Here is a 21,694-nt window from a genome sequence, read left to right on the forward strand (position 1 = left end):
CGTGTGTGTGTTGAGGGATTACCCCGCCAGCGAAGCATATCAGGGAGGCAACGGAACTGACTGGCTGAGAATGCAATTTAAAACAACCACAACAGCATGTCTCATTAAAAAGGGGGAGACTGTGAAAAGGGGGAGACTGTGAAAAGGGGGAGACTGTGGAAAGGGGGAGACTGTGAAAAGGGGGAGACTGTGAAAAGGGGGAGACTGTGAAAAGGGGGAGACTGTGGAAAGGGGGAGACTGTGAAAAGGGGGAGACTGTGAAAAGGGGGAGACTGTGGAAAGGGGGAGACTGTGGAAAGGGGGAGACTGTGGAAAGGGGGAGACTGTGGAAAGGGGGAATGAGAGCTGCTTTAGTTCAGGAGAATTTTGTTCTGACTTTGCTTCAAGCTCATCATCTCACAACAAAACAGCAACGAAACCAGGGCCCGTGTTCACAAACAGTCTTAGAGTGCTGATGGGATATAGGGTCAGTTTTGCTTCATCACAATGAAAAAGAATATTTGGACAAGGGGACTTGATCCTAAATACAGACCCTCCCACGGCAGGCAAGCAAAACACATATGCGTGCATACACACAAATAGGTTACTACAGTACTTTCCACAATCAAAGAGTATGCACTTGCTCAATAGGCAGGTGATAGAACCTGGGTTAAGTCTTACCTGTGCAGCCTGTGGTATGTCCAGAATGGAAAGGGCATTAAAACACCAGACATTCTTCAAGTGTTACCATGGTCATGCAGTTGGACACATTGTTAGCACAGATGTATGACAAAACGCCTGAGTTAACTTCTCTAATATTAGGATGTGTAATATTATGTGTCACATTCTGAGACTTCAAAAACGATGTGGACCAATTAAAACTGCCCGACCACCTGGAAGATCGTCTTGTTCTTCTGGTGAAATGTAGCATTGGCTGGAGAAGAAGCCGTTTGCTAAGAGATTAACCTAGTTAACTAAACTACAGTAAACAGAGGAGCGACTGGCAAGGCATTGCAAGGCTTTGTACACCATTTAGGTTATGCATTAGTTGAAATGATTTCACTATTCAAAGATAATTACATTACATTTTAGACATAGGCCTATATTTATTTCTTCTCATAAATGAACATTCTCCCAAGTAATCGAGTACCAACGTCTGGAATGACCGTGCTCTATGTTAGACAATATCCCATTGGCTTTTAATATTGGGGACTTTTGTTTGGGCATTAGAGCGGGGCGATAGGGGCAAAAATCCATATCACGATAAATTGACTGAATTATCATGATAACGATACATTTATAACATTAATTTGCAACACAACAACTGTTACTTTTTTCTTTATATGACCCTTAAACCTATTACTACTTCTTTAGAAGTTGTCCCATCAACAATCACCTATATTAGCAAAAGTATTTCATTTTAAACTTCACCTTTCTCTCGTAGGCACCTATAGGTTATTTATTGTAATGAACGATATCAGCAAAATGTCCACAATAAGTTTTCTCCTTTTCATTATGGCTTTCTCTTGTCCCTCTACAGCAAACAGATTGTGCGCAATATGTTCGGGAAAAATCGATTCGCCCAAAAAAAAGAAAAAGAAATAAATCACAGTATCGAATCGCAATACATATAGAATTGTGATTTCAATACATATAGAATTGTGATTTCAATACATATAGAATTGTGATTTCAATACATATAGAATTGTGATTTCAATACATATAGAATTGTGATTTCAATACATATAGAATTGTGATTTCAATACATATAGAATTGTGATTTCAATACATATAGAATTGTGATTTCAATACATATTGGTATCAGGAACTCCGTATCGTGATAATATAGAATGGTGAGGTCCCTGGCACTTCCCAGGCCTAGATAGGATCTTGTCTGTTAGTAGTTTTGTTTGAACACATCATATGGTCCAGACTCCAAACAACAACATACACTGTACAGTACTAGCAGGACATCAGGCAAAACGGTTTACAGTTAGTAAAACAACACAGAACAACATAAACAGAGGAATGTAACAGTGCTTTACACAAAAGTGCTTTTACATAACAGTTACTTTAGAGTAACACATAAGCATCCATTTGAACCTAACGTTACATTACCTTCTAAACATTGGGCGAACCACTTTTCCACAATTCAAGCTACAAAACACAAGGGGAAAAATGTTTAATCAATGACGATACCATTAAGCCTATAAGAGATTGCCTAGAGCAGGGATGGGCAACGCCAGTCCTCGGCAACAGTTGGGCGTGCGACAGTTGGACTTGCAATTTCATACCTTAATGTGCATAAAAACCAGGGGTTGGAACCAAAATTGTTTTCCAATAGTTTCGTTCTGAACAGAACCATTATTTTCTTTAGTTCCGTTCCACTGTTCCGACCAGCAAAATAAAGTTATGAACATGGTTCCAACTAAAAAAAAGTACTAATTTCTATCGTTCCTTTCTGGTTTTTTTAAACCTCTGAAATTATGTTTCTTTTACATTTAGCTCAACATTAAATGACTTCACCAATCAGGCAGCTCGGATAGAGCAGCTCGTTATGGAGGGGGCAAGCTATAGCTCAGTGCTATAGCTCAGTGTTGTAGCTCAGTGTTGTAGCTCAGTGCTATAGCTCAGTGCTGTAGCTCTGTGTTGTAGCTCAGTGTTGTAGCTCAGTGTTGTAGCTCAGTGTTGTAGCTCAGTGCTGTAGCTTAGTGCTGTAGCTCAGTGTTGTAGCTCAGTGCTGTAGCTCAGTGTTGTAGCTCAGTGTTGTAGCTCAGTGCTATAGCTCAGTGTTGTAGCTCAGTGCTATAGCTCAGTGTTGTAGCTCAGTGCTATAGCTCAGTGTTGTAGCTCAGTGCTATAGCTCAGTGTTGTAGCTCAGTGCTCAGTGCTGTAGCTCAGTGCTGTAGCTCAGTGTTGTAGCTCAGTGTTGTAGCTCAGTGCTGTAGCTCAGTGCTGTAGCTCAGTGTTGTAGCTCAGTGCTGTAGCTCAGTGCTGTAGCTCAGTGCTCAGTGCTATAGCTCAGTGTTGTAGCTCAGTGTTGTAGCTCCGTGCTATAGCTCAGTGCTATAGCTCAGTGCTGTAGCTCAGTGTTGTAGCTCAGTGTTGTAGCTCAGTGTTGTAGCTCAGTGTTGTAGCTCAGTGTTGTAGCTCAGTGCTGTAGCTCAGTGCTGTAGCTCAGTGCTGTAGCTCAGTGTTGTAGCTCAGTGTTGTAGCTCAGTGTTGTAGCTCAGTGTTGTAGCTCAGTGCTATAGCTCAGTGTTGTAGCTCAGTGCTCAGTGCTGTAGCTCCGTGCTGTAGCTCAGTGTTGTAGCTCAGTGTTGTAGCTCAGTGCTACAGCTCGGTGAGTTGTTTACGCTGCGTGATGGAAAGACCAGTCTCGAGCGCGAGATGAAATTGAAATTTTGCGGGTGGGGCGATCGAGGGAGAGTGGAAGAGGAAGCTTGGCTTGAAGTGCTGGGTATCTTCTGACAACATGCATTATCTGAATTGCGCCCACAGATTTATACCAACTAAGGAGCGGCTTCAATGGAGGAACTTTAAAAGTCTTTGAACATCAGAATTGGCTTAACGTTGGACCAGAGAAGCTAGCTAGCTAACAAGCTTGTGTTAACCTCTATGGGCTAGGTGGGACGCTAGCGTGCCACCCGTGGTGCACTCCATCAACAGCAGGTGCATTTCAAGAGCGGCAAATTTGAATCCAAATAAATGTCAAAATTCAAATTTTTCAAACATACAACTATTTTACACCCTTTGAAAGATAAACATCTCCTTAATCTAACCACGTTTTACGATTTCAAAAAGGTTTTACGGCGAAAGCATAAATTTAGAGTATGTTAGGACAGTACATTTACAAGAGTTGTGTGTAATGTTTTGTCAATTCAAAGACAGGGTCACCAAAACCATAAAACCAGCTAAAATGATGCACTAACCTTTTACAATCTCCATCAGATGACACTCCTAGGACATTATGTTAGACAATGCATGCATTTTTAGTTCTATCAAGTTCATATTTATATCCAAAAACAGCGTTTTACTATGGCATTGATGTTGAGGAAATCGTTTCCCTCCAATAACCGGCAGTCAAGTCAGCGTCACAAATTAAATAATTAAAATTAGAAAACATTGGTAAAATATTATATTGTCATTTAAAGAATTATAGATTTACATCTCTTGAACGCAATCAACTTGCCAGATTTAAAAATAACCTTACTGGGAAATCACACTTTGCAATAATCTGAGCACTGCGCCCAGAAAAATACGCGTTGCGATACAGACTAGACGTCATGTTGGGGAGATCTAAAATCGAAAATACTATGTAAATAATCCATTACCTTTGATTCTCTTCATCAGATGTCACTTCCAGGTATCACAGGTCCATAACGAATGTAGTTTTGTTCAAAAAAGCTCATCATTTATGTCCAAAAATCTCCGTCTTGTTAGCACATGATCTAAGCCAGCCGGACTTCTCGTCATGAACGAGGGGAAAAAATATATTTACGTTCGTTCAAACATGTCAAACGTTGTATAGCATAAATCATTAGGGCCTTTTTTAACCAGAACATGAATAATATTCAAGGTGGACGAATGCATACTCTTTTATAACGTATTGGAACGAGGGTACCCAACATGAACTCGCGCGCCAGGTGTCTAATGGGACATCATCGTTCCATGGCTCTTGTTCGGTCAGATCTCCCTCCAGAAGACTCAAAACACTTTGTAAAGGCTGGTGACATCTAGTGGAAGCAATAGGAAGTGCCAAAATATTCCTCAGCCCCTGTGTTTTTCAATGGGATAGGTTTAAAGGCAATACAACACATCAGGTATCCACTTCCTGTCAGAAAATGTCTCAGGGTTTTGCCTGCCAAATGAGTTCTGTTATACTCACAGACACCATTCAAACAGTTTTAGAAAATTTAGGGTGTTTTCTATCCATATGTAATAAGTATATGCATATTCTAGTTACTGGGTAGGAGTGGTAAGCAGATTAAATCGGGTATGTTTTTTTATCCAGCCGTGTCAATACTGCCCCCTAGCCCTAACAGGTTTTAATAAATCCAATGTGAAATGTGGAAACTATACTATCCCTAAGTAGCATTAAAAAAGTGAATTCCTTCTTCTCTCATTAAATCTCTCTCCCCATCTTCTGAATCACACTGGTAATGTCAGTACGCTACAGCTATGCTCCAGAGGGGTAGGTAGCCTACATGATTTTCAGTTGGCAGGCAGACACTAGGAGAAGTTTCTGATTGACAGAGGGAGGGCTTTGCATAGGCACTTTGTTGTGTTGTATTGTAGGACTGGGGGAAAAAAATGCCCGAAAAGTAAAATAAAAGTTATTAACCGGTTTGCATGCTTTTAAAATAACAGTTGTGTTCCGGAACAGCATAGATCACTTTCGTTCCTGATTCTGATTCTGTTCCTTGAAAAATATTATTTTCAGGTTTTCGGTTATGTTCCCTGAACAGGTTCCAACCCCTGGTAGAAATCACAAGCAGACCACATAATACCTCTGTTGTTTTCTCCATTCATGGTGGAAGACGGAGAAATTATAGTAATATCACAATGAATATTGGACTGTGGCCCTGGCAATTCGATAGTTAAGAGTGAATTGTATTTTCTTTCGGGAAAAGGTAGGATTTTTCCACATTTGTAATGGCATTGGTTTGAACATGAACTCAAAGAACTACAACTAGTTTGAACAGTTGCAACAAGAATTCCCAGAATTCAGAAGGAGACTGAAACTTGATTAAGACACCTTCTGTCAGGTGAGGTTGAGATAGCACAGGAGTCTATATCAAGGTAGTATGAATCTTCCTCTTCTTTGAACAGCTGCTTGTGGGGGTTGTGAAAGTGAACATGCTATAGGACAGTGTTTCTCAACCCAGTCATCAGGGGCTTGAAAGGGTTGTTGAATTGGATGGGCTAGTGTTGGAATAGAGCAGCCATATGGAATGACAGGTGTTCCCCGAGAACTGGCTTGTGAACATGTTCTATCAGGGGGCCAGTGCTGAGCTTAGCTGGCAGGTAAGGTGAGCTATGAGGTATGAATGTGGCCCAGTGCTCTGAAAGGATTAGATAGGTTCAAGCAATATAGCATATTACTTCACCTCTCTTTCTGAACGGCTGGGTGGAGTCATACTGATTTACACCTATCAAATAATTTCAGATCTACAAGAGTGGCTGGGGGACAGGGTTTAGGGGTCGATTTGGGCGTACCTCGCTCTCTCTCTTCAGTCGATTTGAACACACAGGAGAGAGAATACCTGTCTCAACTAAAATCTTTACTGCATGGCCATAGGTTGGGTTGAGAGTAGGGACTGAACGCTGTACTGGCCCAAGGCAGGGAAGGCTGAGAGTGGGAACTGAATGTTGTACTGGCCCAGGGCAGGGAAGGCTGAGAGTGGGAACTGAATGTTGTACTGGCCCAGGGCAGTGAAGGCTGAGAGTGGGAACTGAATGTTGTACTGGCCCAGGGCAGGGAAGGCTGAGAGTGGGAACTGAATGTTGTACTGGCCCAGGGCAGGGAAGGCTGAGAGTGGGAACTGAATGTTGTACTGGCCCAGGGCAGGGAAGGCTGAGAGTGGGAACTGAATGTTGTACTGGCCCAAGGCAGGGAAGGCTGAGAGTGGGAACTGAATGTTGTACTGGCCCAGGGCAGGGAAGGCTGAGAGTGGGAACTGAATGTTGTACTGGCCCAGGGCAGGGAAGGCTGAGAGTGGGAACTGAATGTTGTACTGGCCCAGGGCAGGGAAGGCTGAGAGTGGGAACTGAATGTTGTACTGGCCCAGGGCAGGGAAGGCTGAGAGTGGGAACTGAATGTTGTACTGGCCCAGGGCAGGGAAGGCTGAGAGTGGAGAAACTGAAGTGTCAAGGTTCATTAAGCTAATAATAATGTTTCCTGACGTGTACAGGGCTCTACAGTGCGACCAATTAACTTGCATATGTGCCTAAATACACTACATGACCAAAAGTATGTGGACACCTGCTTGTTGAACATCTCATTCTAAAATCATGGGCATTAATATGGAGTTGGTCCCCCTTTTGCTGCTATAACAGCCTCCACTCTTCTGGGAAGGCTTTCCACTAGATGTTAGAACATTGCTGCAGGGACTTGCTTCCATTCAGCCACAAGAGCATTAGTGAGGTCGGGCACTGATGTTGGGCGATTAGGCCTGGCTCGCAGTCGGCGTTCCAATTCATCCCAAAGGTGTTCAATGGGGTTGAGGTCAGGGCTCTGTGCAGGACAGTCAAGTTCTTCCACACCGATCTCGACAAACCATTTCCGTATTTAATTTTTATTTATTTAACCTTTATTTAACTAGGCAAGTCAGTTAACCTGTTAGGGCTAGGGGGCAGTATTGACACGGCTGGATAAAAAACTTACCCGATTTAATCTGGTTACTACTCCTGCCCAGTAACTAGAATATGCATATAATTATTGGCTTTGGATAGAAAACACCCTAAAGTTTCTAAAACTGTTTGAATGGTGTCTGTGAGTATAACAGAACTCCTATGGCAGGCCAAAACCTGAGAAGATTTCAAGCAGGAAGTGGCCTGTCTGAGAAGTAGTGTTTCATCTTGGCTCTTTTTATTGAAGACTCAGGATCTGTGCAATAACATGACACTTCCTACGTCTTACATAGCGTCTCAGAGCCCGGGAAAAAGTTGAACGATATCGAGGCAGGCTCTGGCTGAAACACTTTATCGCTTTTGGCAAGTGGCCACTCAGAGTACTATGGGCTTAGGCGCGTGCCCGCTTCGACCGAATGCTTTCTTTTCCTTTGTCTGTTTATCTAAACGCAGATTCCCGGTCGGAATATTATCGCTTTTTTATGAGAAAAATAGCATAAAAATTGATTTTAAACAGCGGTTGACATGCTTCGAAGTACGGTAATGGAATATTTAGAATTCTTTTGTCACGAATTGCGCCATGCTCGTCACCCTTAGTTACCCTTTAGGATAGTGTCTAGAACGCACGAACAAAACGCCGCTGTTTGGATATAACGATGGATTATTTTGGACCAAACCAACATTTGTTATTGAAGTAGAAGTCCTGGGAGTGCATTCTGACGAAGACAACAAAGGTAATAACATTTTTCTTATAGTAAATCTGACTTTGATGAGTGCTAAACCTGCTGGGTGTCTAAATAGCTAGCCCTGTGATGCCGGGCTATCTACTGAGAATATTGCAAAATGTGCTTTCACCGAAAAGCTATTTTAAAATCGGACATAGAGTGCATAGAGGAGTTCTGTATCTATAATTCTTAAAATAATTGTTATGCTTTTTGTGAACGTTTATCGTGAGTAATTTTGTAAATTCACCGGCAGTGTTCGGTGGGAATGCTAGTCACATGCTAGTCACATGCTAATGTAAAAAGCTGGTTTTTGATATAAATATGAAGGGTTGTCATCTGATGAAGATCATCAAAGGTTAGTGCTACATTTAGCTGTGGTTTGGGTTTATGTGACATTATATGCTAGCTTGAAAAATGGGTGTCTGATTATTTCTGGCTCGGTACTCTGCTGACATAATCTAATGTTTTGCTTTCGTTGTAAAGCCTTTTTGAAATCGGACAGTGTGGTTAGATTAACGAGAGTCTTATCTTTAAAATGGTGTAAAATAGTCATATTTTTGAAAAATTGAAGTAATATCATATCTAAGGTATTTGAATAACGCGCCACAGGATTCAACTGGCTGTTGAGAGGTTAAGAACAAATTCTTATTTACAATGACGGCCTACTAGGTATGGACCTCACTTCATGCTGAAACAGGAAACGGTCTTCCCCAAACTGTTGCAACGAAGTTGGAAGCACAGAATCGTCTAGAATGTCATTGTATGCTGTAGCCTTAAGATTTCCCTTCACTGGAACTAAGGATCCTAACCTGAACCATGAAAAACAGCCCCAAACCATTATTCCTCCTCCACCAAACTTTACGGTTGGTACTATGCATTCGGGCAGGTAGCTTTCTCCTGGCATCCTCCAAACCCAGATTTGTCCTTCGGACTGTCTGCGATTTATTTAGAATTCAAGGCACACTTAACCAGCATGGCTACCACAACATTCTGCAGCGATACTCCATCCCATCTGGTTTGCGCTTAGTGGGACTATGATTTGTTTTTCAACAGAATAATGACCCAACACACCTCCTGGCTGTGTAAGGGGTATTTCACCAAGAAGGAGAGTGATGCATCAGATGACCTTGCCTCCACAATCACTAGACCTCAACCCAATTGAGATGGTTTGGGATGAGTTGGACTGCAGAGACAAGGAAAAGCAGCCAAGAAGTGCTCAGCATATGTGGGAACTCCTTCAAGACTGTTGGAAAAGCATTCCACGTGAAGCTGGTTGAGAGAATGCAAAGAGTGTGCAAAGCTGTCATCACGGCAAAGGGTGGCTATTTGAAGAATCTAAAATCTAAAATATATTTTTATTTGTTTAACACTTATTTAGTTACTACATGATTCCTTATGTGCTATTTCATAGTTTTGATGTCTTCACTATTATTCTACAATAAAAATAAAGGAAAACTCTGGAATGAGTAGGTGTGTCCAAACTTTTGACTGGTACTGTATATAGTGAATTTAGCTGTGCGACCTGGAATTTGTATTTAGGAGCACCAGAGCACCTAGAAAAATGAAGGATTCCAGCTTAATCCCTCACATATTTTTCATTGTGCTCCTAAACGTCTTTGTGTGCGTCTACATTTTTCTACTTAGGGGCACAAAAAAGGTCAGCGTAGAGTCCTGGTGTAGTAGGAGGCTTTTGGAGATAGATGGAGGAGCAAGGAAGGAGAGTGGTTTTCTCTACAACTTCGTCCCCAGGCTAATTGCTACTGCGTATAGTTGGACAGAGAGAGAACCAACTGGTGGATCAGACTACTGTATCTCATGTGAAACTGTGAATGGTTAAGGGGAGTGATTATGAGAAAGGCAGGAGATTAGCCTAGTTGTTTTCGCTATACTGTACTCTCGCCAGGGTTGTGATGAAGTGATGAACTTCTGTTGGAACCAGGGGCCAATGGTTCACGATCACATGCCCCCTCTCTCAGGAGCCAATAAGCGAAGGGCCGAGCTAGAGGTGGGTTATGCAACTGAGAGCGAAAGGGCTTAAACTCACGCCAAAGAAAGTCAATGGTAACATGTTCCCCTCAGAGGTGAGTGGCTGTGGTTGAGAAGAACAGAACGGAAAAGGGCTCAAACTCTAACCCTCTCTCCTTATCTGATGGGTAGAAGAAGAAGGAGTGATTGATTCTCATGTGCAGCACAACACGTCAGGGAATCAGCAGACTTCCAGATGCTTCCTCGGTCACGATGACTTTTCTATTCAGAACCTCATCCACCCACAGCCTTTGTAAACATGTTTAGAACTAACCTATGCACCAATAGTGGGAAGAAAACGTCAGGCACATTTTATACATACTCCAACCATTACAAATGACTGACATTGATGACCCTTGTAATCTCATCAGAGGAAAGAAGAAGACTGTTCATTTGAAATGATTTTCTGTTAATGTGTCAATTATGGGACAATGAGGAGAGAAACAGAAGAAGCACTCAACTCATGAAAGGGAAACTTGTAAATGGAGAAATGTTGGTCGCCATAACTAATACTGAGTGCATGGAAAGAGAATGTCCAAGAGTTCCTACGACGATCTGACTGCACAGCTCAGAAATGCTGTCTGATGGCATTCTGAACAGCAAAATGAAGAGACTTACTGTTCGTTGACGACAAAGATGCAGTTGTCTTGTGAGGGACAGCCCGAGACAGGATGCTTGCAGGTCACCTTCCGCTCATTGTGGCTAGAGAGAGAGAGGAAAAGAGAGGGAGAGAGAGAGAAGAAAAGAGAGGGAGAGAGAGGAAAAAAGAGGGAGAGAGAGAGAGAGAAAATGTTAGAACAGAATAGCCTCTTTAGACCCGCCAATAACCAATATGTTCCACCTGTCATCTCTCTCTCTATCCCTCCTCTGTCATCTCTCTAGCCGAGGACCCCTGAAGAGTGGATGAATAGACTTGCAAGTGACCGTGAAATCCCTATCCCTCAGTCCCTCAGTCCCTCAGTCCCTACATCCCCACAGCCTCCCAGAAGCTGAGGACAGGACATAATTTTTTTGTGGGGAAAATGTGCACGGTGGAGAACGAGGTTAGGACTGCTTTAACCCTTACACTGATTTTGCAGGGAGAGTTGAGCCCAGGTCACATTCTGTCCCTTTAACACGAGGTTAGAGTATGAAAAGGGAGTCGAGAGCTTGAGATTCAGGACAGTGCTGACAGTCATTTTATGGGGCAACCTGATCACACTGTGCTGTGCTAGTCAAGGAATGTATCAGTGTGGTGAAAGCTCCAAATCCACACCACTCTGCGGCACAATGGCACCCACACACACACACAAGCATGCACTGGCACCCACACACCATCACACTAAAATATAAAATAACAGTAAAGCCTGTGTTATTAAACCCTAAACCGTCTGGAGTTATAAAACATACAAATAAACGAACGGAAAACAGGCGAAGACATGCTCTAGTAAACACATTGGGTTGTCTGCGTAGATTATACTACAGAAAAAACGCATAAATACAGGACGTTGCAACGGATCGCTTCACAGGAGAAATGCAAACCCTCTTCTTTCTACCCTGAAAGAAAATATCCCACCACTGACTCACTAGACCGTAGTCCACACACTACTAACCCCTCTCCTTTCTCTGACATCTCAGCAGCCCACAGCAGAGAAGTACTGTACACATGCATTAAAAACCTGGAGCTGTGTGTCGTAGTGAACTTCAACATCCTGATTCTCCTTCACCAGCCATGCATGAAGACACCAGTTCACTGCAGTTACTATACTCCCAGTAGTCACCAGTTCACTGCAGTTACTATACTCCCAGTAGTCACCAGTTCACTGCAGTTACTATACTCCCGGTAGTCACCAGTTCACTGCAGTTACTATACTCCCAGTAGTCACCAGTTCACTGGAGTTACTATACTCCCGGTAGTCACCAGTTCTAACAGAAAGAAGCAATCCTATCCAGTAGTTACCATCCTCTTATATAGGCTAGTTTCTTGCACTAAAACTATTCCGTGTATAGCCTACGCTGTCACGCTGTCAGTTCTCTATGAGTGTGTGAACTTGTGAGGAGCTCAGTCTGACCCGTCTCTGGACTCCTGCATCCTTCCCCTTTCTTCTGCCCTATCTCTCCTCCCCTGCCCTGCCTCTCCTCCCCTATCTCTCCTCCCCTATCTCTCCTCCCCTGCCCTGCCTCTCCTCCCCTATCTCTCCTCCCCTGCCCTGCCTCTCCTCCCCTATCTCTCCTCCCCTGCCCTGCCTCTCCTCCCCTATCTCTCCTCCCCTGCCCTGCCTCTCCTCCCCTATCTCTCCTCCCCTATCTCTCCTCCCCTGCACTGCCTCTCCTCCCCTGCCGTATCTCTCCTCCCCTGCCCTATCTCTCCTCCCCTGCCCTATCTCTCCTCCCCTGCCCTGCCTCTCCTCCCCTATCTCTCCTCCCCTGCACTGCTTCTCCTCCCCTGGCCTATCTTTCCTCCCCTGCCCTGCCTCTCCTCCCTCTCCTCTCCTCCCCTCCCCTGCCCTATCTCTCCTCCCCTGCCCTGCCTCTCCTCCCTCTCCTCTCCTCCCCTGCCCTATCTCTCCTCCCCTGCCCTGCCTCTCCTCCCTCTCCTCCCCTCCCCTATCTCTCCTCCCCTCCCCTATCTCTCCTCCCTCTCCACTCCTCCCTTGCCCGGCTCCAGTCATCCAGTCATGCCCTGATCACACGGACAAGCAGGTTCCCTCCTTCCATCCCACTCTGCCTTGCTGCTTACGGTCCAATTACAGCCCAGCTTCTCTGATCCAGAGGGTCTGAGGAGTAAGTTGTTGTCATGAGGAAGTATTACAATAAGTCATTACTTGAGACACGGTCCAGTTTCTGATCCAGAGGGCCTGAGAAAGTATAACCGTTCAGCTGCTCCTCACCGTCGGCTGCTGCCGGTCATAAATCAGGACCAGATTTTAAACGACCATCACTTGGATTGAAAACAGCCTGGGAGTTTCAAGAGCAGGGGTCAGCAACAGGTGGCCCGTGGGCCAAAACTTGCCCTCCAGTATTTTTTATGTGTGTAATTGGTCAAAAAGACTGTAAAACCACCAGGAATTCAGCAAAAAAATGGTTTAATTTAGGAAATATGTTCCAAAGTATTCTCACGAATAACAAAGACATATGTGATTGTGTCTCAATGTAATTAAGTTATGAAATGACTGTTCTTTTCAAATACTATCTATTTTTGGGCTTAGGTGTGGCACAAATTATTATAACTGTGTTTCAGCTCCCCGACCATCCGCTCCAACAACAATTGTCCCGGGGCTGAATCTAGTTACCCCCTGCTCTAGAGAGTGACTGAATCTAGTTACCCCCTGCTCTAGAGAGTGACTGAGTCAGTTACCCCCTGCTCTAGAGAGTGACTGAGTCAGTTACCCCCTGCTCTAGAGAGTGACTGAGTCAGTTACCCCCTGCTCTAGAGAGTGACTGAGTCAGTTACCCCCTGCTCTAGAGAGTGACTGAGTCAGTTACCCCCTGCTCTAGAGAGTGACTGAATCTAGTTACCCCCTGCTCTAGAGAGTGACTGAATCTAGTTACCCCCTGCTCTAGAGAGTGACTGAGTCAGTTACCCCCTGCTATAGAGAGTGACTGAATCTAGTTACCCCCTGCTCTAGAGAGTGACTGAATCTAGTTACCCCCTGCTATAGAGAGTGACTGAATCTAGTTACCCCCTGCTATAGAGAGTGACTGAATCTAGTTACCCCTGCTCTAGAGAGTGACTGAATCTAGTTACCCCCTGCTATAGAGAGTGACTGAATCTAGTTACCCCCTGCTATAGAGAGTGACTGAATCTAGTTACCCCCTGCTCTAGAGAGTGACTGAATCTAGTTACCCCCTGCTCTAGAGAGTAACTGAATCTAGTTACCCCCTGCTCTAGAGAGTGACTGAATCTAGTTACCCCCTGCTCTAGAGAGTGACTGAGTCAGTTACCCCCTGCTCTAGAGAGTGACTGAATCTAGTTACCCCCTGCTCTAGAGAGTGACTGAATCTAGTTACCCCCTGCTCTAGAGAGTGACTGAGTCAGTTACCCCCTGCTCTAGAGAGTGACTGAATCTAGTTACCCCCTGCTATAGAGATTGACTGAATCTAGTTACCCCCTGCTCTAGAGAGTGACTGAATCTAGTTACCCCCTGCTCTAGAGAGTGACTGAGTCAGTTACCCCCTGCTCTAGAGAGTGACTGAGTCAGTTACCCCCTGCTCTAGAGAGTGACTGAATCTAGTTACCCCCTGCTCTAGAGAGTGACTGAGTCAGTTACCCCCTGCTCTAGAGAGTGACTGAGTCAGTTACCCCCTGCTCTAGAGAGTGACTGAATCTAGTTACCCCCTGCTCTAGAGAGTGACTGAATCTAGTTACCCCCTGCTATAGAGAGTGACTGAGTCAGTTACCCCCTGCTCTAGAGAGTGACTGAGTCAGTTACCCCCTGCTCTAGACAGTGACTGAGTCAGTTACCCCCTGCTCTAGAGAGTGACTGAGTCAGTTACCCCCTGCTCTAGAGAGTGACTGAATCTAGTTACCCCCTGCTCTAGAGAGTGACTGAGTCAGTTACCCCCTGCTATAGAGAGTGACTGAATCTAGTTACCCCCTGCTCTAGAGAGTGACTGAATCTAGTTACCCCCTGCTATAGAGAGTGACTGAATCTAGTTACCCCCTGCTATAGAGAGTGACTGAATCTAGTTACCCCCTGCTATAGAGAGTGACTGAATCTAGTTACCCCCTGCTCTAGAGAGTGACTGAATCTAGTTACCCCCTGCTATAGAGAGTGACTGAATCTAGTTACCCCCTGCTATAGAGAGTGACTGAATCTAGTTACCCCCTGCTCTAGAGAGTGACTGAATCTAGTTACCCCCTGCTCTAGAGAGTGACTGAATCTAGTTACCCCCTGCTCTAGAGAGTGACTGAATCTAGTTACCCCCTGCTCTAGAGAGTGACTGAGTCAGTTACCCCCTGCTCTAGAGAGTGACTGAATCTAGTTACCCCCTGCTCTAGAGAGTGACTGAATCTAGTTACCCCCTGCTCTAGAGAGTGACTGAGTCAGTTACCCCCTGCTCTAGAGAGTGACTGAATCTAGTTACCCCCTGCTATAGAGAGTGACAGAATCTAGTTACCCCCTGCTCTAGAGAGTGACTGAATCTAGTTACCCCCTGCTCTAGAGAGTGACTGAGTCAGTTACCCCCTGCTCTAGAGAGTGACTGAGTCAGTTACCCCCTGCTCTAGAGAGTGACTGAATCTAGTTACCCCCTGCTCTAGAGAGTGACTGAGTCCGTTACCCCCTGCTCTAGAGAGTGACTGAATCTAGTTACCCCCTGCTCTAGAGAGTGACTGAGTCAGTTACCCCCTGCTATAGAGAGTGACTGAATCTAGTTACCCCCTGCTCTAGAGAGTGACTGAATCTAGTTACCCCCTGCTCTAGAGAGTGACTGAATCTAGTTACCCCCTGCTCTAGAGAGTGACTGAGTCAGTTACCCCCTGCTCTAGAGAGTGACTGAATCTAGTTACCCCCTGCTCTAGAGAGTGACTGAGTCTAGTTACCCCCTGCTCTAGAGTGACTGAGTCAGTTACCCCCTGCTATAGAGAGTGACTGAGTCAGTTACCCCCTGCTCTAGAGAGTGACTGAGTCAGTTACCCCCTGCTCTAGAGAGTGACTGAGTCAGTTACCCCCTGCTCTAGAGAGTGACTGAATCTAGTTACCCCCTGCTCTAGAGAGTGACTGAGTCAGTTACCCCCTGCTATAGAGAGTGACTGAATCTAGTTACCCCCTGCTCTAGAGAGTGACTGAATCTAGTTACCCCCTGCTCTAGAGAGTGACTGAATCTAGTTACCCCCTGCTCTAGAGAGTGACTGAGTCAGTTACCCCCTGCTCTAGAGAGTGACTGAATCTAGTTACCCCCTGCTCTAGAGAGTGACTGAGTCAGTTACCCCCTGCTATAGAGAGTGACTGAGTCAGTTACCCCCTGCTCTAGAGAGTGACTGAGTCAGTTACCCCCTGCTCTAGAGAGTGACTGAGTCAGTTACCCCCTGCTCTAGAGAGTGACTGAATCTAGTTACCCCCTGCTCTAGAGAGTGACTGAGTCAGTTAACTCATGGTCGAGAACCTGTTTCGGTTCATTCTCACTCATCATTTTACTCCAAAATATTCAAGTGTAATTTTTTTACATTTTCTCTTGGATGACAGAGATTTGGATCTATACTTATCTATTTCAAAATTATTATTATGTTTATTTTTTTTATCAGATACTATGCATTTTACCACAATTTACACAAAATCCTCATTACTGCAACAGCTTTCAAAGACCAAAAAAGTACTAAACAAATTGTTTTATAACATTGCTCCCCTAATGAAAAGGTCTGAGTTAAACATAACACTGAATATTTAAATATTTCAAATCAATTTATAAAATGTTCATGAAATGTAATCTGACTTTTCCCCAATTTTAGTTTAGGGCTATTACGATAATGTAGAAATTAGGACTATTACGATAATGTAGAAATTAGGACTATTGTGATCATGTAGAAATTAGGACTATTATGATAATGTAGAAATTACGCCTATTACGACAATGTATAAATTATAGCTATTGTGATAGTGTAGAAATTAGGTCTATTGTGATAATGTAAAAATTAGGGCTATTATGATCATGTAGAAATTAGGGCTAGGCAAACCCACTCATTTGATTAGTTAGTTTGTCCACAGCGATGCAAAAAGCCCCAAAATAATAGTGACTTTAAAACATGAGCTGACTTCTGAAGTCTTGAAATGGGGAGGTTTGAGTTTCAGTTACTTCCTGGAGGGCAGCCTTCACCCTAGCTGCTTGTCTGTAATTACTGTAGGCATCGTTGGTTGGAGGATCATTCTGTGCGGTCTCAGGGCAGGCTAACAGCCTCCCAAATGGAACCCTATTCTCTGAGTTTTTTTATTGAATGGTTACAAAAAAAAAATGTGTAGGGGAAGAAAAAAGCGTTTATGACGTGTTCTGATTTATAACGGGATACATTGGTATGCATGGCCTGCACCAAGTTTTACATCTCAATATTTTGTACAAATTATATTTAGAAATGGTCCACGCAGTTATTTAGTGAGATATTTACACAACGGTTATAAATGAGGCCCCAGAACAGCACATCTCCATAATGAATGGTTAGCCAGAGCCCTCTCATCCTCAGCCCTACTGATGTTAAGTCAGAGCAGATGTTTTGCTTCTTTTTACGAGGTGGTGTTTCGTTAGAACACGTCAAAAGGGAAGAGAGTCTCCTGCACCAATGGCTGGAAGGCCAGAGTCTCCTGCACCAATGGCTGGAAGGCCAGAGTCTCCTGCACCAATGGCTGGAAGGCCAGAGTCTCCTGCACCAATGGCTGGAAGGCCAGAGTCTCCTGCACCAATGGCTGGAAGGCCAGAGTCTCCTGCACCAATGGCTGGAAGGCCAGAGTCTCCTGCACCAATGGCTGGAAGGCCAGAGTCTCCTGCACCAATGGCTGGAAGGCCAGAGTCTCCTGCACCAATGGCTGGAAGGCTCTTGTAACTCTTGTAACCAATGGGTGGACTGGAGGCCCATTCTGAGAATGTTGTCAACATTTCAAAGCAGATCCACGTGACAAGAGACAGACAGTCGGTCATAAAAACAAGATGGGAAACATCGAGGGGGCAATGAGGTTAATGTTGATCTATGGACAGTCACTGTACCATGCCTGATGCATGGGAAAGAGTGGAACAGCTGAAGTTACCCTCCACCGTAAAGCAGGCTCTTTACAACAGACAAAACAACTAGTGGCCATTATTATTTGAACGTATCCTACAGTATGTTGTTAGCATGTATAGTATGTAGCCCATCACCTGGTCACTGCTCTCACCATGGTGTTAAGTCCTAGAAACAAACAGCAGAGGCAGCCAGCCGTGCGCGACTAAATCAGCCATATATTACCGTAAATTCCAACTTTTTTCCCAGGCTTTGAACCTCGCGGCTGAAACAATGACATGGCTAATATATGGATTTTTCCCGCTTTCCATTTTTTTTCTTCCAAAAAAACACATTCTGTGACGTGCTCAGTTTTTTGGCGGCATGAAGCTTTCATTAGACCAATGAAATTGCCAAACGGGTTATTAAGGTCAAACAACTTTTTTGTTTACTGTTTAGATTAAATCGAGCGCTCTCAAACTTCCCATCATTCTGATTACGGTAGTCATTTTGTCACCCTCATCATGGCAAAGACACGGAGAAATGCCTATGATGCAGCTTTCAAGTTGAAGGCGATTGATCTGGCTGTTGGAAAAGGAAATAGAGCTGCTGCACGGGAGCTTGGTCTTAATGAGTCGATGATAAGACGTTGGAAACAGCAGCGTGAGGAATTGACTCAGTGCAAAAAGACAACTAAACCTTACTGCTATTTTTTTATTTTTTGTTACAAGCCGTGCTTCGTTAAATGTATCGGTAGGCACCTGCGGCTTATAGACATGTGCGGCTTATTTATGTTCAAAATAAAACAAAAATGTAATTCAATGGGTGCGGCTTATATTCAGGTGCGCTTAATAGTCCGGAAATTACGGTACATTATTCAGTCACAAGACAGGCGTTATTCAGTCACAAGACAGGCGTTATTCAGTCACAAGACAGGTGCTATTCAGTCACAAGACAGGTGCTATTCAGTCACAAGACAGGTGCTATTCAGTCACAAGACAGGCGATAAGTCCAGTTAAGTGGAGAGGCATTGTTGATGCCCTATGTTCCTCATGGGGAGAAGGTAACGGTTCTCTCTCTCAACCAACCAGCACTCCTCAACCAAATCATAGAGATTCTCCAATAATTCTGCATACTTTTTAACCAGTAGTTCTGAAAGTAGCACTCACGAGACAAAAGTGGTCCCTGAAAATGGTGTACTACATCACATATGAGCACCACGTCATTGCCCTGCCTGCCTGCCTGCCTGCCTGCCTGCCTGCCTGCCTGCCTGCCTGCCTGCCCTGCCTGCCCTGCCTGCCTGCCTGCCTGCCTGCCTGCCTGCCTGCCTGCCTGCCTGCCTGCCTGCCTCTCTCTCTCTCTCTCTCTCTCTCTCTCTGCTTTGTGTCCATCTTGCTAGCTGTCACTGAAATAGTGAGGGACTGAAGCTCATTGGGTAGAACTTGCTAGGGGCTGGCCCCTCGTGGGGGAAAATGTAGGGGGGGAAAGCGCACCACAGCTTCCAGAAAAACAGTCACTTCCAAACTAGGCATTTCGTGGCTAATTGAGGTACGATGGTACTTCTGCTCATATATTATGCATGTATGAAGTACACAGTGACACATCTCCACCCCAACAAACGGGAGGTTTTAAAAACACACTTAGACCTAGTAGTCGCCAAAGTTCTGGAGCTTTAAGTCTTGAAGTCTAAAAATTGCATCCCAGCTTTGAATGATGTGGAGAGCTGGTCTGTGGTCACGGCAGTAACATTTGAAGAGCCTCCTGAAGCCACAGGAGGGGTGTGTCCCAAAAGTCTCCCTTATTCCCCATATAATGCACTACTTTTGACCAAATGTATAGTAAGTAGTACACTATATAAGGAATAGGTGAATAGCCACAGGAGCTGCTGTCATACAGTAGGAGCATCTGGTAACACGCTTCCCCCTAGTTTCTTCTCCTGCCTTTCTTCTTGTAGGGGGGAGACAGAGAGAGATACAGATAGAGATAGAGAGAGACAGATAGAGATAGAGAGACAGATAGAGAGAGACAGATAGAGATAGAGAGAGACAGAGAGAGAAACAGAGAGAGACAGAGAGACAGAGAGAGATAGAGAGACAGAGAAAGCGATAGAGAGTGTGTGTGTGTGTGTGTGTGTGTGTGGTGTGTGTGTGTGTGTGTGTGTGTGTGTGTGTGTGTGTGTGTGTGTGTTTGCGTTTGCCAACAGCAGGTTCCTACAGCTCCTGACCTCAGACGTGTGTTATGGAGAGAAATGGTAGCAGACCAGTAGTGGGAGCAATAGTTAGTAAGGATGACCTGACCACCCTGCAGTTTGGATGAAGGGCTCCTCTTATGTCCTCCAGCATCAGCAGTAATGAAGAGCCCCAGGCCTGGGGGTCTGGAGGAAGGAAAGCTTGTTTTTATGGTCCTGGGTGGGCCTACTTCCTCTGGCTACACCACCTACTCTACTTCTCTCTCCAGATGAAAAGGCCGGGCACAGTTTGAACTTTAGAGCCAATGGAATGGCCTCAAAATGTAGCAACCTTCAACCCACACGGCAACTGAGATGAGCTGAAATGAATGTAGGCCTACCTACTGAGTACTGATGGGCCGTAACAAGGACATTCACATCAAGGAGAGGATGGCGCAGAGGGGGAGCAGTAGCTCCGCTGTACTATTATTAATCCCATTCTGTCCTGGAGCAGCACAGAGCAGCGATACCACAGACCACAGAGCTGAGCGTCACCACTGCTGGCTACTCTACTCTTTGTAAATTGTTATTTTACTTGGAAACCGAACCTGAAACAGAGTCTTGATTCTGGCTTCCTTTAAAGTGGATTTGGAAACTGGGGTTACGCTAAACATTCCACTCAAATGATTTAATTTGGATGAGCACTAACAGAGACTTTTTTTTTAGGGCTATTTTATTTTTCGCCAGATAAGCCATTTTGATTCCCCTATTAAAACTAAAATTAGACTGTTGCAATTATTGCAATCTCATCGACGGATAACTTATAATTACAGCCACACATGGTTCCCATTACATTGGCATTATTAAATCGTAAGTTACAGTGCCTTCAGAAAGTATTCACACCCCTTGACTTATTCCACATGTTGCTGTGTTACACACAATACCCCATAATGACATCACAATACCCCATAATGACATCACAATACCCCATAATGACATCACAATACCCCATAATGACATCACAATACCCCGTACTGACATTACAATACCCCATAATGACATCACAATACCCCATAATGTCATCACAATACCCCATAATGACATCACAATACCCCGTAATGACATCACAATACCCCGTAATGTCATCACAATACCAAGTAATGGACATCACAATACCCCATAATGACATCACAATACCCCATAATGACAAAGTGAAAACATATCTTAACATTTTTGCAAATATTTTGGAAAATGAAATACAGAAATCTCTCATTTACATAAGTATTCACACTGCTAAGTCAATACATGTTAGAATCACCTTTGACAGTGATTACAGCTGTGAATCTTTCTGGGTAAACCTCTAAGAGCTTTCCACACCTGGATTGTACAGAATTTGCACATTATTCTTATTTAAATTCTTCAAGCTCTGTCAAGTTGGTTGTTGATCATTGCTAGACAGCCACTGTCAAGTCTTGCCATAGATTTTGATGCGGATTTAAGTCAAAACTGTAACCAGGCCAATCAGGAACATTCAATGTCGTATTGGTAAGCATGTCCAGGGTGTATTTGTCCTTGTGTTTTAGGTTTTTGTCCGTCTGAAAGGTGAATTAGTCTCCCAGTTGGACTGAACCAGGTTTTCCTCTCAGATTCTGCCTGTGCTTAGCTCTATTCAGTTTCTTTTTAACCCCCCCCCCCCCCAAAAAAAAACTCCCCAGTCCCATGACAAGCATACCCATAACATGACACCATGCTTGAAAATATGACTTTGTATTGCAACTT

General features: G+C 44.2%; 1 protein-coding gene across 12 annotated transcripts in view; it reads right to left on the minus strand.

Annotated features, from left to right (window-relative positions):
- LOC106561741 (pleckstrin homology domain-containing family A member 5) overlaps positions 1-21,694 on the minus strand; it is a 260,488-nt gene that overhangs the window by 122,731 nt on the left and 116,063 nt on the right. For all 12 annotated transcript variants that reach the window (XM_082957439.1, XM_082957433.1, XM_082957431.1 and 9 more), the window contains one exon: positions 10,701-10,784. In XM_082957439.1, the coding sequence (XP_082813565.1) occupies positions 10,701-10,784 (84 nt within the window). The remainder of the gene's footprint in view (positions 1-10,700; positions 10,785-21,694) is intronic.

Source organism: Salmo salar, chromosome 10 (assembly GCF_965601325.2).
Source record: "Salmo salar chromosome 10, fSalSal1, whole genome shotgun sequence".
NCBI classification, from domain to species: Eukaryota; Metazoa; Chordata; class Actinopteri; order Salmoniformes; family Salmonidae; genus Salmo; species Salmo salar.